The sequence below is a fragment of the Marmota monax genome, unplaced genomic scaffold (genome assembly GCF_021218885.2).
Source record: "Marmota monax isolate L192 unplaced genomic scaffold, Marmota_monax_Labrador192_F-V1.1 WCK01_AAM20220418_F8-fsc00142, whole genome shotgun sequence".
Classification (NCBI taxonomy): Eukaryota; Metazoa; Chordata; class Mammalia; order Rodentia; family Sciuridae; genus Marmota; species Marmota monax.
Genome location: NW_026692025.1, coordinates 2,169,463 through 2,185,750, shown reverse-complemented (window position 1 = coordinate 2,185,750; position 16,288 = coordinate 2,169,463). Strand labels below are relative to the sequence as shown.

General features: G+C 47.6%; 1 protein-coding gene across 1 annotated transcript; it reads right to left on the bottom strand.

Moving 5' to 3' along the window:
* Positions 1–12,689: 12,689 nt before the first annotated feature.
* Positions 12,690–16,282, bottom strand: Trex2 (three prime repair exonuclease 2). The gene is made up of 2 exons (XM_046453323.2): positions 14,284–16,282; positions 12,690–13,673 (listed from the first exon to the last, which is right to left on the bottom strand). The coding sequence occupies exon 2, from the start codon at positions 13,637–13,639 to the stop codon at positions 12,929–12,931; it is 711 nt and encodes a 236-aa protein (XP_046309279.1). The 5' UTR covers positions 13,640–13,673; positions 14,284–16,282; the 3' UTR covers positions 12,690–12,928.
* Positions 16,283–16,288: the final 6 nt, after the last annotated feature.

Below are 16,288 nucleotides of genomic sequence, written 5' to 3'. Positions count from 1 at the left end.
ATGAACTATTTTGTGGAACGTTCCAGAGTTCTGTAACTTGTTGTTGTCTCAAGGTGGCTTGTGTCCAGTGGCTCCCTATTTCCTTGTCCTTTGATTGCCTTCTTGTCTGTAAGCTAGTGCCCCATAAGCCTACAGCTGTGTGTCATGTTCAGCCTTGTGTCCTCTGTAACAGCCCAGGTCTGGCACTAGCAGATGCGTGTGAAATGGACTCTGCGCACTCAGCACATTGCACTTGGGCTCAGTCTCGTCAGCTCCAGCCTCACGTGGAGGCAATCCAAAGCATTTGCAACTTTATGTTTTCCAGTAGGAACATGTCTCTGAAGTTCCTGGTGAGGTAATTGGCATTTGGGGTTTTTCTGAGTCTCAGACAATCTCCTAGGGCCTGCAGAGATGCAGGGAATCAGTTCCCATATAGAGCAGGTATCCATAGCAGAAGGCTGTGTAAGGTCTCTGTCCCATGTACTCTAATGTCCATTTCCAGTGCTCTGGGAAGGGAACTATTCAGATCCTACAAGCCGGACAGTCACCAACTTCTACTGGAGAAGAGCTGGCTCTCCCAGGACAGTGACATTCCATTGGTTCTAATATATAAGCTAATTCTATTTTTAACACAAGCACCTTTTTTTCACCTTAGTCCTACACCCAAGGATAACTCGATACAGAAAGCATCATGTGTAGCATTTTCAGCAGAAAGTGGGTCTACCAGGAGAGATACAGGGCACTGCTCTCTGACTTTGTCTGAGTGCCCTGGAAAGCTCCAAAACCTCTAGTGCTTGCCTAGGTAAATGATGCTTATAATGGCAAGCTAGTCTTTTTGTTTCTCCTGTTCTCGGTGTAATTTAGTTCCTGTTAATTAGATTTTCACTACAATTCAAATAAGAGTAGTTTTTTCTTTCAGGTAGGGTAATCAGGTATGCAACACGGGTTTTGCGTGGAATAAGAGAGGGAAGAGAGAGCCTGGAAAGGACTCTTTTTTTCCTTCTATGGTGCCTATAAATTGGGCTCCATCCCTCCTGCTGTGTGGGAGATGGGGATGATTGCCCTTGCTTTTTGAGAGACAAAAGAGTGTAAACAGTTAAACTATCCAGGAAAGTCCTGCTGCTTTCCATTCCTTCCTCCAGCTGCTCCCCCTCCCCAGGACCTTTCCTGGATGCCAATCTTAGGCCCCTTCCCCTTTGGACCATTTGCTCTTTGAAACTTTGAATGAATGCTTTTCCAAGAGGTGTATACATCCTGTGGCAGTATCTCCATGCAACTGGTAAGTGGTCCTGGCTGAATTTGTTGTGAGATGGGATTGCTTCCACTTCCTTTGGCTGCAAATAAAGAAGTTCTACAAGTGTTGGCCTTGAAAGAAGCCCTCCAATAGGTAGGGGCTATTTTGAATGTTTAAACAGGCAGTTGGGTTAAAGTTTTTAGGAAAAGCCTTCACCAGGAATCTGGGAAGAGCCCAGAGCCAGTGTTTTGGTAACCCTTTGGGTTCCCTGGTGCATGGAGCTCTGTCTGGGGTCCTACAACAGGGTATAGACTCCTCTGACTGGGTTATGGACAGCCAACTAAAGCTGGTTGGATACCATGACTGTGACCAGGAAGGGAGATTTGGCCAGCCTGCTATGTTCCTTAACAAGCTGCCACATCACCTCCTGAGAATAGCAGCTCTGGCTTTGGCAATTTCTTTGCCAGACTTCAGGCAACACAACATGGCAGAATCCACACCCACAAGTGAGAGTGCCCAGCTCTTCAGACAGGAAATGGAAGTAGAGGGACTTCTGTTGTGGGTTTGCTGAGAAGTGCTTGAGTTGCAACAGGTGAAAGAAAGGAGAGTGAGCATTTGGTATGTTGGGGGAACCCATGAAAGGCTGAGGGATTTCTCCAGGACTGTTCTAGGTTTAAGGTCAATTAGACCTCAAGTGTGGAGAGCTTAGGATGCCACACTCCAGAGTGTGGCTTTAGCTGGTACTAGGTGAGGAGCAGGTTTTCAAAACATGAGTTATTCTGTGATGGAGGAAGGAAAATTAATGTAAATTATAGCTGCTATAGTAATTGACATCTTAACAACCACCAATGTTGTAAAGTGTAGTCTATACAATAACTATCCAGATGATAGTTCTTATGTCTGTGAGGTGTGACATATGGTTCTGTATGGCTCAAGTCCACTGTGCATGATGAGGTAACATAAAAGGGAAGCATAGCAGGGGCCACAACCATATTCCTCAGGAGTTCCCACTTGCCATGGTATTTGTAGCTGGTTTGTCTTTTGCTGGCCCCAGTATAACTATGACTTCACAATACCAGACCCTCCAGGATTCCTGGACAGCTTCTCAGAAGATCGTTATTTTTATGTTAGAAGAACCATCAAGTTCAAGGCCTTGGGCATTTGTGAATGGCACAGTGCCTTCTTTTGTGTCTAGGAAGGTTAAACTCGGTCCTTTTCCACCAACTAGGAACTTTCAGGCTGGAAATGAAGGGCTACTGGGGGTTCTTGGCTTTTTAACCCTTCTTTGACAACTTATGGAGGTATAGTAGGCATATAATAGACTACACATCTTTAAAGTGTACGATTAGATGGATTTTGGCATGTGTGTATACCCATGAAACCATCCCCACCATCAAGACAGTGAACATATCCATCACCTCCCCAGTAATGGCCTTTGGCCCCAGTAGCCCCTCCTTCCTGCTCCTCCCTACCCCTATCCTTATAATCACTGCTCTACTTTCTGTCACTATAGATTAATTTGTATTTCCTAAAGTTCTATATAAATGGACTCTATACAGTACATGTCTTTCAAAATTCCCTTTTTCCTATCTGTATATCCAGTTTCCCCAGTATCATTTGTTGCAAAAACAGTTGTTCCCTTGGTGGAATTGCATTGGTGCCTTTGTGGAAAATCAGTTGTATGTATGATTGTGAGTCTGTTTCTAGAGTCTTCATGATGCCACATCAGTGCTATGGATTGAATATTTGTGTCCCCACAAAAGTCATGTGTGTGAGCCCCGATGGCTGGTGTTAGGGAGGTGGGATCTTTGAGGAAGTTAGGTTTAGATGAGGTCATGAGGGAGGGGCCTCCATGATGGGATTAGTTCCCTAAAGGTAAGAAATACCAGTGTCCTCTCTCCAACATGTAAAGCTACAGAGAGAATGAAGCTATGTTCCAAGAGTCAAATGTGACAGCACCTTGATCTTGGACTTCCTAACCTCCAGAATGATGAGAAATAAATCTATTGTTTAAGCTGCCCAGTGTATGGTATTTTATTATTGTAACCCAACCAACTAAAATATTTTGTGTACCTTTATGTCAATGCCACACTCTTGATTACTGTAGCTTTCTAAATCTTGAAATCAATAAGGAATTTGTTCTCTGTTCTTATTTTTCAAAGTCCACATGAGTTTTACAATACATTGCCAATTTCTAGGGAAAACAAAAGCTTGCTGGAATTTTCACTGGGATTGCATTGGATTGATGAATCATTTGGGGGAGGATTGACATCTTAGTATTGACCCTTTGAAACCAAGGACATGGTATATTCTCCATGTTGAGGGCCTTCTTCAGTTCCTCTCAGCATTAGGTTGTAGTTTCAGTATCCAGGCCTTCTCTGAATATGTGATTACTGATACTGGGGTTATTTTTTTTTCAACCATCCTTAGTAACCTTACATTCTCATTTAGGTATCTATTCACTCAGTGGACACAGAACTGAACATTTAACTGTTGAGTTGAGGATAAATATGATATATATGTTGCCTAGACTCAGAATCAGGAATAATAATTTGTTCTTATTGTGTTTTTATTTAGCCCAGCCCAGATTTGACAGTGGCCTTGACCATAAATACGGAACAGAGTCATGTGTCCCATGTTGATAATTCCAAGAATTTATAATTATTCCAAGATTGAAAAAAAATTTTTCTAGCAAAGTCTTTTGACAGAAAACCAAAATCAAATCAAAACAAATAATCAAATTAATTGTTGGTTTTTTTTCAGTAAAAATATTCTCCACTTAATAATATGATGTGCTTTTTCACACTTTAGCTAGTTGAGTGGAAACAGGGTATGAGGAGGTAGAGGAAAATCAAGTCAGGCAGGCACAAAAAGGGTGGAGGGAGAAAGATAGAGGAGGGAGGAAGAAAGCATAGTTGAGGGGAATAAGAGTAGTTTAGTTTTGCAGAGATGGAACACTGGGGTCCAAGGTATCTTGGTTATATCCTGTGCTTATGGGAACGGAATGGAAAAGCAAATGTCATGTGTAGACATAGTCACATAAGGAAAAGACAGCCAAGTGAGGACAGGGATTGGAGTGATGTGGGTATAACCAATAAAAACCTGTGGGACCATGAGAAGCTGGAAAAGGCAGGGAAGGATCCTTCCCTAGAGCATTTTGAGGGAGTACAGCCCCACTGATTCCTCCGTTTCTACCTATGGGCCTTTGATTCTTTGCATGTAAATCCTGGGAGGTCGGGAGCTAGTATGTGGCAATGGGTAGAAATTGAATGAGTGGTCAAACGTGTTCATCTGGTTGTCAAAATAATCACTTCAGGTGATAGACAGCACTTAACTGAGGTTAAGAAGCCCTAAAGGCCAAGCATTTCTAAAGATGCTCAGTAACAAGGACACCTGCAGCAGGGCTGCTGAGCACTCTTTCCAGGAGCCCTGGTTGATGCTGAGGTTCAGGGCAGTGACACAGGGTAGAACTCGGCAAGGCCAAGCCTACTGGGGAGGGGAGACTGAGTTCTTTCTCCAGCCCAACTCTTGGGGTTGAGTGTGCATGGAGGTCACCCCTCAGCAGCGGAGAATCAGGCAGACTGTGGGATACACGTGCACCTAGAGAGGGAAGCCCACAGGCAGACAAGTGCCTAGGATGGCCACCAGGAACCCTTCATCAGGAGCTCATCCCTTATCTGGCCTGAGCAACTACACAGCCAAATGGAGAGGAGGGGACTATGGCTAGGCTGGGTACCCACCTTACTCAGCATGAAAGCAGGGTCATTGAAAATCCATGGGTTCCCTGTTGGAAAAATTCTTTCCTCTCCCCTTTTCAGAGTTTTTCATAAACCTATAATCCCAATGGCATGGGAGGCTGAGGCAGGAAGATCACAAATTCAAGGGTACCTCAGCAAATTATGGAGACTCTTAGCAATTTATGCAACTTAGTGAAATCCTGCCTCAAAATTAAAAAAAAAAATTAAAGGACTGTGGATGTAGCTCAGTGGTAAAGTGTCCCTGGGTTCAATCTCCAGTACCAAAAAAATAAAAGAATCCTCCCTCTGGCTCTTGGGGATATGAGTATATGTTTGTAAACCTTTTCAATAAGCCTCCCACCAGCCCTATCACCCAGGGAGGTGTTTCTTTTTTTTAAAATATCTTTATTTTATTTATTTATTTTTATGTGGTGCTGAGGATCAAACTCAGGATCTCGAACGTGTGGACTGAGCACTCTACTGTTGAGCCACAACCCCAGCCCAAGGAGGTGTTTCTTAAGGGCCTGGAAGCATTTCCTTGAAATGCAAACATTAGAAAGATGGTGAGCCTGGCTCCCTGCTTTTGTGGGAGTTCAGCCTAGGCTCTGGCTCCAAGTTCGTGCTAACTAGAGAGAGCTTTATGCCCCCTTGGGGTAAAGACAATTCAGTAGCCCAAATGTCCACTCCTAATTACCAGGTATACTCAAAATGAACTAGGACAAGTTAGAGTTATCTTGAGATGCTATCTGCCTGGCTACAGGGTGAGATTCCTTTCATGACCTCTGCAATGTCAGTAGAGGACTGGAGTGCCTGTCATCATCCCCATTTGGTTTACTGTTTGCCTTATTTTCTACATTTGGGGAGGAGTTTGGGTTGGCAGGGTCTTCCTCGAGGTTGGCATCAGGGTCAGGGTGGGAGGAGCTGAGTGCAGGCCCATTACCCCAGCTACCCAGGGCCATGGGGGCATCCAGGAACAGCACAACCACCCTTTGGCAAGCAGAGACCTTGTGGCTACTGCCATAGGAGGAGACTGGCAACCTAGAAGGCTAGGGCCTTATCCAGGACTGTGGCAATTGTCAGACCTCACCTCACTTAAGGGGTTGCTGCTATTACAGGACCCCAGGGACTAGGGCTATATCCTGAGAGCAACTAGGGATCAAAAGATGGAAAGTGGGAGAATGTTGATCAGGAGGCTTGAAGTAAGGAGCAAGGTCAGAGGGAAAACTGTGAACAAGCTGAAGGATATCATTACCTACCTGTCCTCCCACCCCACCCTAAATAATCCTGCCACCAAAACTCCTCCCATGACCTGGCCCTACCCGCTGCCCACCAAAAGGGCCCGCCAAAAGTAACTAACTCCTCTCATGGCCTGGCTCTGCTAAGTCTGTATATAAAACCCGGATCCTCGTGGTGGCAAGCAGCCATTTTTTCACCTCAAAACTTAGCCACGTCAGGTGTTCCACCAATTGACTCAGCCACTGAATAAAGAAGAGCTTGCTGATCCAAGGTCTGCTTCCTGCTTCCCATCTCTGACATTTGTGTGCCATGTGCTTTCACAAATGATTAAAGAAATATCTTTGAGAAGTCAAAGGCCCCTTGTCTGCACATCAGAGGGACTTTGGGCTCCCATTCTAATTGCCACAGACCTAGGCATTGCCTGGCAAACATTCCTGGGCTCCCAGGACATGGGAATATCTTAGAAGCCTCCAAACAGAAGGAACCCACCACAGGATGAGAGTAGGCTGGCTTCCCTGGGCAACTCTGGCAACTGGAAGCTGGGGAAAGGTCAGTAGCCCATGGGCCCTAATCCTAGCCCAACACCACTCACCTGGCAGGGAAAGGGAAGTGAGGATTGAGAAACTACTTCTAGAAGCAAAGCCACCAGATCAAATAACCCTTGAAACCACAGAGATCTCCAGGGGGAGGTGGTAAGAGGAGGTCATTCTTGTAAACTGTATGGTTCATTCTATAAAGTGACAACAGAGGGGCTGGCAGAATATTCTGGGAAGCCTAAATCCAGACTTGGGACCTTATGCATTAAGAAAAGATCAGAGAATAACTATACAATAGTCACTGTGAGGCTGGCTCAGGTATCAGTTTGACTCCTTTATCAAGGGTACCCAGATTTTGGTCGAACACCAGTCTGAATATGCTAAAATATTGCTCAGATGAGATTAAACATTTAAACCAGTACATTCAGTAAAGCAGATTTTCTGTCCACAATGTGGGGCAGCCTCATCTGAATCACCTGAAGGCCTTAAGAAGAAAGACTAAGATCACCTGAATAGAAAGGTGACCTTTGGACTCAAACTGCAGTTCTTCCCTCAGTTCCCAGTCTGCCCTGAAGCCTCCACATCACAAGAGCCAATGCCTTAAGGTTTCTCCATAGATGGATAGATAGACACACAGGCACTATGAGAATGCAGACTAACCAGTCACAAAAGCAGTAAGCATACATGCAGCAGCTGCACATGTGCAAAGAAAAACTACTGGACCAGAAGGAAGACCTCAGTGAAAAGAAATTAAAATGGAATATTTTCCTATATTGTCATAGAATTAGACAGATGTCATTGATTTAAAAAAATAAAACTGTAAAGAAATTAAATAGTAGTATGATTGTTAAACTAGCTTTTAGAAATATATAGAAACCCCATGTGCCTTAAGGAGACGCAGATTTTCAGAGTCTGTGACACATTTTTTTAAAGTATTCATTATTTTCCCAATTTTATGGGTCACCTCATCCCCTAAAATATGTTGGAGTCCTAACCCTAGTACCTGAGAATGTGACCTCATTGGAGATAAAGTTCTTATAAAGGTCGTCAAGTTAAGATGAGGTTATTAGGTTAGGCCCTCATCCACGGTGACTGTGTCCTTATACAAAGGGGGGATTTGGATACAGAGAATGCATGCAGGGAGAAGACCATGTGAAGAAGAAAGCAGAGATCAGAATTGTGCACCAACAAGCCAAGAAATGGAAAAGATTGCTAGCAAATACCAGAAGCTAGGGAAGGGATATGGCACAGACTCTTCAGGGCCCGCAGAAGGAACCCACCCTGATGACACCTTGATCTTATACTTCCAGCTTCCAGAACTGTGAAATAATACATTTCAATTATTTTAGTCCCCCAGTTTATCATGCTTTGCTATGGCAGCCCTAGAAAACTCATACAGTCCCCAAATAACATTCAGTCATGATTTTTCTTTTTGGGGTATCACGGGTCAAACTCAAGGACACTCTACCTCTAAACTACATCCCCCAGCCCTTTTTGATTTTTTATTTTGAGACAGGGTCTCATTAAATTACTGGATCTTGCCTTAAAAATTGTGATCCTCCTGCCTCAGCCTCCTAAACCCCTGGGATTACAAACATGCCCACTGCACCCAGACAAAAAGATGATATTTTAAGCAACACATTCTCACATCTTATCCAACTAAAATACACAATAAAAGATGACTGCAAAATCTTCACTACTCCAAAATTAAGATAAATTCTACTAAACAAGCATTAGATTGGGAAGGAAATGAAAGGTGAAATCACGAACTACCTCTAAAGCAAAGCAAAGAAGATTGTTTAATGGGACATAGTTAGGTGCACAATTGCAGCCTTTGCATGCCTTAGTCTTTCAAGAAGAGGAATGACAAAGGTGGTTAGTCTTCATCTCAGGAAACTGGAAGAAAGAGCAAAAACTAAACCAAAGAAAATTTATTGTTGGAATTAATCAAAATAAAAGCTGAAGTTAATGAAGCAAATAATTTAAAAAGGAGAAAGAATTCAAAATCCTGTTTTCTGCCAGGCATGGTGGCACATGTCTGTAATCCCAGCAGCATGGGAGGCTGAGGCAGGAGGATCACAAGTTCAAAGCTAGCCTCAGCAACTTAGTGAGGCCCTAAGCAACTCAGTGAGACCCTCTCTCTAAATAAACTACAAAATGGGGCTGGGGATGTGGCTCAGTGGCTAAGATCCATCCCCTGGGATCAATCCCTAGTACCAAAAAAATACTGTTTTCTTCTTTAAAATGTATGAATCTCTTACGATCCTTGTTAAGTAAAAAATAACCACACATGAACACATGACCGGCAATGGAAAGGAGACATAAGTACAGATACTGAAGAAGAGTCATGGGACACTCTCCCTCTTCCCAGGCATGCTGCACCAGGAGTTCTGAATCTTTCTCTTACTTTTTAATAAAATTTCTGCTCACTTGCTTTAAAATTTCTACTTAAAATAAAAGAAAAGAATGATGGCAAGACATTTGAAAACCTAGAGGAAATCAACTAGAAAATTATTTAAAATTCCAGGCATAATGGCAAATATCTGTAATCTCAGTGACTTGGGAGAGAGAGGCAGGAAAATAAAGAGGTGTAGGCCAGCCTGGGCAAGATAAGCAACATGGTGAGACCCTGCCTCAAAAACAAACAAAAATCATAATGCCAGGTGTGGTGGCACATGCCTATAATCCCAGCAGCTCAGGGGACCGAGGCAGGAGGATAGCAAGTTCAAAGCTAATCTCAGCAGCTTAGCAAACCCCTGTTTTGAAATTCTAAAAAAGGGCTGAGGATGTAGCTGAGTGGTAAAGTGCCCCTGGGGTCAACGACCAGTGCTGCAACAAGAAGAAAAACTCGAACAACAAAGGCTTTTGTGATTTTTTTAAAAAGCAGCATCTAGTAAAATGCCATTTATACAAAATCATAAGTGAATATGTGGGAATGAGGGACATTGTATGTGTGTATGTGAGTGAACGGGTTGTGGAAGTATGTGAGGGTTTAGAGGTGTGTATACATGGGGGGAAATGGAAACTTGTGTGTGTCTGTGTATCTTTGTGTGCTATGGTCTGAGTGTGCCCCCTATTCATATTTTAAAATCTAATCACCAAGGTTATATATTATAAGATGCAGCCTTTGGGAGGTGAATAGATCATAACAGCAGAGTCCCATGAATGTGATTAGTGCCCATACAAGAGACCCCACAGAGTGAGCTAGTCCCTTCCACCACATGAGGACTCAACAAGAAGGTACTATCCATGAGGAAGGGAGCTGTCAACAGATACTGAGCCTGCTATTACCTTGGTCTTGAACTTCCAGCCTCTATAACTAAGAGCTATAACTGCTCTTGTCACTGTCTCCTGCACAGACAAGCTAGAAATGCTTATGGCCTTTTAATTTTAGTGTTTGTCTCTCTCTCTGTGGATAATTCTGTTTTCGATTGGCTTGTGTCAAATGTTCCCAGGTATGCTCTTGTTATCACAGTGACGTCCCCATGGGCAGATATCCCCCATGGTCTCATGTCAGTCAATAACGCAGCTTGGCAAGGGGCAGGTGGTAGGCCAGGGACAAGCTGGAGCTCTGGAGTTGGCTCTTAGGACACACCACAGCTCCTTTCACTCAACATATTGCTCTGAGACTCATCCAAACTGTTGTATGTAGCGAGAACACCTTCCATCTTTCTTTATTAAAAAGAAAGATGATACTCAAAACCAACCACATCTTTTTGAAAATACTTTTTAGTTATACATGGGCACAATATCCTTATTTTGTTTATTTATTTTTATGTGGTGCTGAGGATCAAACCCAGTGCCTCACATGTGCAAGCAAGTGGTCTGTCACTGAGCCACAACTCCAGCCCACCATCACATCTTATTTGACCATGTTTTTCTATGTGTTGCTGTTCATCTAGAAGATCTGCATGGTGGAAGTGGATGGTCTAGCATGTTATGTAAAATCTCTTGCCAAGTCCACCTTCAGCAATTTATTTCTGCTTTTTTTAATTGCCTAGACTTAGCAAATGATGGGGAAAATGTTAATAATACAGATCGAACTGAAGAATGTCTTGTCTGTGACCATGACATTATGATCACCATGAGTAAGGATGCTCCAACATACTGCCTCGTTGTTTCACCTTCACCTTAAGATAAATGAGAATCTCAGCCAACATTTATGTGGGAACTACATTTGTTCATCAGATGCTGTCACAGCTCAGGCACAAACATACAAACATAAATACAAATGCTTCCGGGTCCTTTCCTGGATAGCCAGTTGCTACACATTTATCAGCACAACACTGCTTTGAAACAGCAGGAGGCAGGTCACAGCCTGTCTACACTACTTGGAAGCACAACACTTGTCCTGGCTGGTCCGGGTGAGCACCGACTCAGGGAGGGTGCCTGAGGCCAGGACACCATGAGGTCAAGGGAGCCCAGAATGGTGAGAGAGAGGCACCTTGGTCCTGGAGGGATGGGAGGACACAAACTGGAGACCACCCTCAGAGGCAACATTGACACAGATTGGGCAGTCTTTCTCTCTGCACCTGGCATTGAGCGCCCTCTGACCTGAGTCAGCAGTAAGGCCAGCATTCCAAGGGCACCACCTGCTGGTTCAGGCTACCCACCTGGAGCCCAGCCAAAGCCCTGGCTTTGCAACACTCCCTCAGGCACAGCTCTGATCAGAAAGCTTGGCTGTGACAAGACCCGGTTACTGAACCCACTCCCAAACTAGCCACTGCAGGGCTTCCCCTTACTACATCCCTCCCCTGTCCCCACCATTTTGTCCCTAACCAGACTGATGACTCTCCTTCCACATCCCTAACCCTTCTACTTCTCTGTCTCTTATTTACTGTCACCCTCCCCATACCTCCTCTAGTTTCATTCTCCACATAGCAGCCTGAGAGGTACTGAAAACTACACATAAATCAGATCCTGCCCTCTCCTGCTTACAACCATCTGTAGCTCACCCTTACCATCAGGCTCAGTTCCAGCCAGGCCATGAGGACCATCTGGTGTGGCTGCTGCCTCTGTTCTGTCCTTATCATCCTGCCACCTTGCATACTGCAGAAGTCCTAGACTTTTTGACCTACTTAGGGTTCCCCAAATGGGCCTGGCTGGCTCAAGGCTGGAGGCTTTGCTTGTGAGAGTCACTCTTAGATGTGGCCACTCCACCCCTTCTTACCTATCCCAGCGTTTGGGTGACAGGTCTCTCCTTGTCCACCTCCTTGCAAGATGGGAGTGCCTCAGGGTGGGGCTCCAGAGACAGATTAACCAGCAACCCAAAGCCCAGCTGAGTTGGCTAGTGAGGTGCCCTCCTAGCCTTCCTAGGGCTGTGCCTCTAGAAGTAGGGCCCAGGATACGTTCCTTTCTAGGTAGTGCCCTCTGTGCTGGCTACCTACCCCTCTTCCACATCTCAGGTCAGTTTTACAACATAACCTCCTCTGTGCACCCCTTTCCCGCATGCTTCCATGGACTTCCTGTGGCGCAGCATGTGCATGTACTATGCCTGCATGTGGATAGGAGGCACCTCCCTTTTCCCAGTGCCCCATATCAATTCATCCTGTTACCACTTCACAGCACAGAGACAACTCTGGATGGGCCCCACAATGACTGAGTGCTGGACTGGGCTTTGCATTTTGATAGGTGCCAATTCTCTAGGCTCAGATCCCCCTTCCATCTCCCTTCCTGGCACAGATTGAAGCTGCTCAACCCAAGACCCTGTTCATTCATTTCTTAGATCTCTGGGGCAACAATAGAGAGAGGCATACTCAAGGTGACATTAAGACAAGCCAGGAAGGCAGCCAGTGGTTCAGGGTCAATAGCCCATGGATTCTGACATCCCCACAGGGACAGACCACAGTGGGGCAAGCTGGGGGCTCTTCTCTGGCAGGCACAGCTCCCTGCCTGCCCTCTCTAGACAGGATGATGGGAGGCCTAGGCAGGGAGCCTGTCCTCAAGGTCTGGCCAGTAAGTCAGCAGGTAAGTAGTGATGTTTATTGAGAAACAGGGGAAGAATGGAATCCCCAAAGCTGCCAACGGCAAGAGCGGGCTGGCCAGCAAGAGGGTGTATAGGCCTGGAGGTGGGCTTAAAGGCTCTTGGGCTATATGGTCAACCAGGCCTGGGATCACCCAGCTAAGAACTAGGATAAGGGGCAGCAAGTCTCCCTGGTGAGGACCAGCTCCAGGCCACAGAGCCTGGATGAACTGGTGAGGTGGAATCAGGCCTCAATGCTTGAACCATCAGGGGGTGTGTACATGGGTTCAATGTGGGCCCAACTGCGGGCCTGCTCATCTGCCCAGGCGAGTAGCTCAGCAGCGCGATGCAGGAAGATGAGGAGCAGGGTGTGTACATCACCCTCAGCTGAGTGGGCTGCATTTGGCTCAGCATTGAAGTAGCGGTGGAAGAGGCTGCCCAAGCTGTAGCCCTTGCGGCCTTGAGCCCGGGTGCTGTGGCTGTGGGCACGGTCCAGGCCCCGCAGTGCTGGCAGCGTATCCAGGCAGACAGTGTCCCGGGGTAGGTGAGCACCCAGGCGTTGAAGCTCTGTACAGAGCAGAGGGAAGTCGTAGTCAAAGCCATTGTGGGCCACAAGGCAAATAGGGCCCTCCTGGCGGCTCAGGAAGGCCTGCAGCGTCCGCACCACAGCACTATCAAAGCCAGCCTTCCGGCACTGCGCCAGACCCTCGCTGCTCAGGCCCGTAATCTCGCTGGCCTTGGCAGTGAAGGGGCGCTCTGGACACATGCACAATGTGAGCTTGTCCAGGATACGGGGCAGCATGGGGGTGCCAGACTCATCACGCTCAGGGTTCTCCAGGGAGGAACGGTGAACAGCGAAGAGGGATATCTCAGCAATCTCTGGATCCACATTGGGGAGCCCAGTGGCTTCCAGGTCCAAGAAGACAAAGGTCTCAGCCCGGGGTGGCTCAGACATGGTGATGTTTTCACAGGGGCAGTGAGGCCTAGAGCTGCCAGAGTAAGAGGCATAAATCTGAATGCTAAAGAGATGGGGACACCTGGACCTTGTTACCCACAGCCATCTCTCTGGTCAAAGTTCTGACCCCATTAGGTTTCACTTCCTTGCTACCCCCACTCCAGTTCACAGAGCTTTGGCTCTAGAAGTGATATCTAAAGCCTACATCCAAGGAGACTTTGAATGGGCCTCTACAGGGCTGGGACCCAGTGATCAGGACCTGTTAACTTCTGTCCAAGAAGGGGCCTGCTAGGGACCCATCCCCCTTTATCCCTCACACCTCTCCCTAGCCAGCCACACTTCCTACCACCTAACAGAGGAAAGGAAGGCCTACGGAGCCCAGATCCTAGTCCCAAGCCCTCCCCCTCCGCCTTTTGCTGCCAGGCCATTGTCTAGCCGCAGTTCCCTTCAGGGACATTGGGAGGCAGATATAGCCCAGGAATGGCACTTTGGCCACTTCGTAGATACCAAGCCTGGGAGCAGACACCCAAGAAAGCCCACACAGTGGTCCTAGCCTTCCTCCTCCAATATTAGCTCTAAACAGGCCTCTGCCTGCCTCCTGGCTCCCAGAGGAAGTCCTCGCCAACCCCACCACACTGGCTTACCTGAGGCAGGCGCTGGCCGGCTTCCTAGGCTGCAGGACGGGACACCTGTCTCCACACAGGCTGCTCGGGGCAGCCTTTAATCAGTAGCTGTGGCCCGCCCCCAGCAGCTTGTTGGGCAACCAGGAGGCCTGAGGCCGCAGGACCTGTGTGGCCGGCTCGCTTGCCACCCCCTCTCAAGCTCACCACCACTGGGAAACACACCCCGTGTTTACAGATTGGGAAGCAGGCTCTGGCCACACGCAGGCTTCCGGTGAGTGATGAGTGCTGCCATGGGCTGCAGAAACGTGTCCTCACAGGTACAAGGAAGCTGGAGTGGGGCAGAAGGCTGTGCCCTCTACTTAGTCCTGCCTATGAGTCTGATGAGGGTCAGGCTGCAGCTACCAGGTCCGGCAGACCCAAGTTTGATGCCAAGCCCCATGATGGACATGTCACACAGACTTGTCACCTTCTCCAGGCCTTGGTTTCCCCATTACTGGGGACCAGGCTGTCCTAATGTGACCTCAACAGTGAAACAGGCACCCACATATCTCACTCAGCCTATGAAGAAGAAGGGGTGCTAAGGACAGTCTTGGGTCACCCTAATGACCAGGGGTGGCCTCAGGGATGTGCCCAGTATAGACACTGCCTGGCTTTTGCTCACCCACCTTGTGGGTTCATCTTCCATTAGGAAGGGGAGTGGGATGTTTATCTGCTCCAGGTTGAAATGACCCATGATGTCTAACAAGTATTGAGCAGAGGCTGCCAGGGAGGGAAGAGGTGAGGCAGGAGCAACTCTGCTGGGCTGGAGAAGTGGTTGGGCCTGGCCCAGCAAGCCCCATGGGCTGTGCCTGTACAGATTCTTCCACTTATAGGAACACTCAACATGGTGGGGGGTGGGGGGCGGTAGGGGCTAGGTGGCCCCAGGACTACAGAATAGGAGTAAAGCCCAGCTCCTGGGATCCCTTTTCCACCTGGCTCCAGATGAAGGGCACCATCAAGATGGGAGGATGGCCAGAGAACCATCCCTGGTCCAGGAAGTGTGTAGAATCCCAAGAACCTCATTCCAGAGCACCACATGCCAGCATTTGGCAGTGGACACACTACAGGTCCAATCTCCTGCTAGGGGAATAGGGAGGCCATCAGGATGCTGCTCTCTGCCCAGTGCAAACCCTCATGTGTCCTTTGACCTGCAAGGCAGTCAGTTCACCCAGACAGTGGTGAGCACGGGTCTGCTTGTCCTCCCACAGCAGCAATCTAGGGGCCACCCCAGGTGATAGCAGGAGGGGGCCTGGTGCCTGGTTCCCTGGTGCTTCCTTGCCTCAAGTGCCCAGAGGGGAACTTGGGAGAGTAAAGGTGATGGTGCAGGGAGTTGAGTAGGCAGAGCAGCCTCAGGCAGGAGGGAGCCCCCTCCCTCAGGCCCCATCAGTCCTTCCTGTTCCCATGCTCAAAGGGAGGGAGGTGTCTGTGACAGGCACACTGCTCAGAGAGATACTGGGTCATCTTGGGAAGCCCAGAGAGCAGCTTCCTGGACAACCAGTCAGGCCACATCAAGAATTCCTCAATAGATGCTGAGCACCCTGGGAGGAAGCAATAGACAAGCTGTCTCCCAGGCACATGATGAGGGCTCCTGAGGGGCTATGAGAAGTGCTCACACAGGAATGGGTACAGGCCAGGGGTGGCAGGGAGAGGGGTGCATGCATGGTGAGTGGAGGCCTTGGCTGGGCACAGCCAACTTACCAGGCAATGACAGGAAGGAGTGAAGGCAACAGGCGAGGGGCAGGGCCCACGCCCACCAGGCATAGCCAAGTTTAAGCAGGCAATGATAGGAAGGAGTAGAGGCAGGGCCCAGGCCCACCAGGACAGCAGACCCCAGACCTGTGATACTAGGGACAGGAAGGGAGCTCAGTAGCCCAGGCCAGAGGGGAGACAAGGGACCCAAATGGCAGAAGCAAAGAGCTGGCTGGAGGCAACTTCTTAAGAGTCTGAGGATTCCTTTCTCTGTAGCTCAAACAGCCCTGGCCTTCTC

Bases quoted from the DNA above. Each gene is read 5' to 3' on its own strand.
- Trex2 (XM_046453323.2), bottom strand. From the start codon at position 13,639: ATGTCTGAGCCACCCCGGGCTGAGACCTTTGTCTTCTTGGACCTGGAA.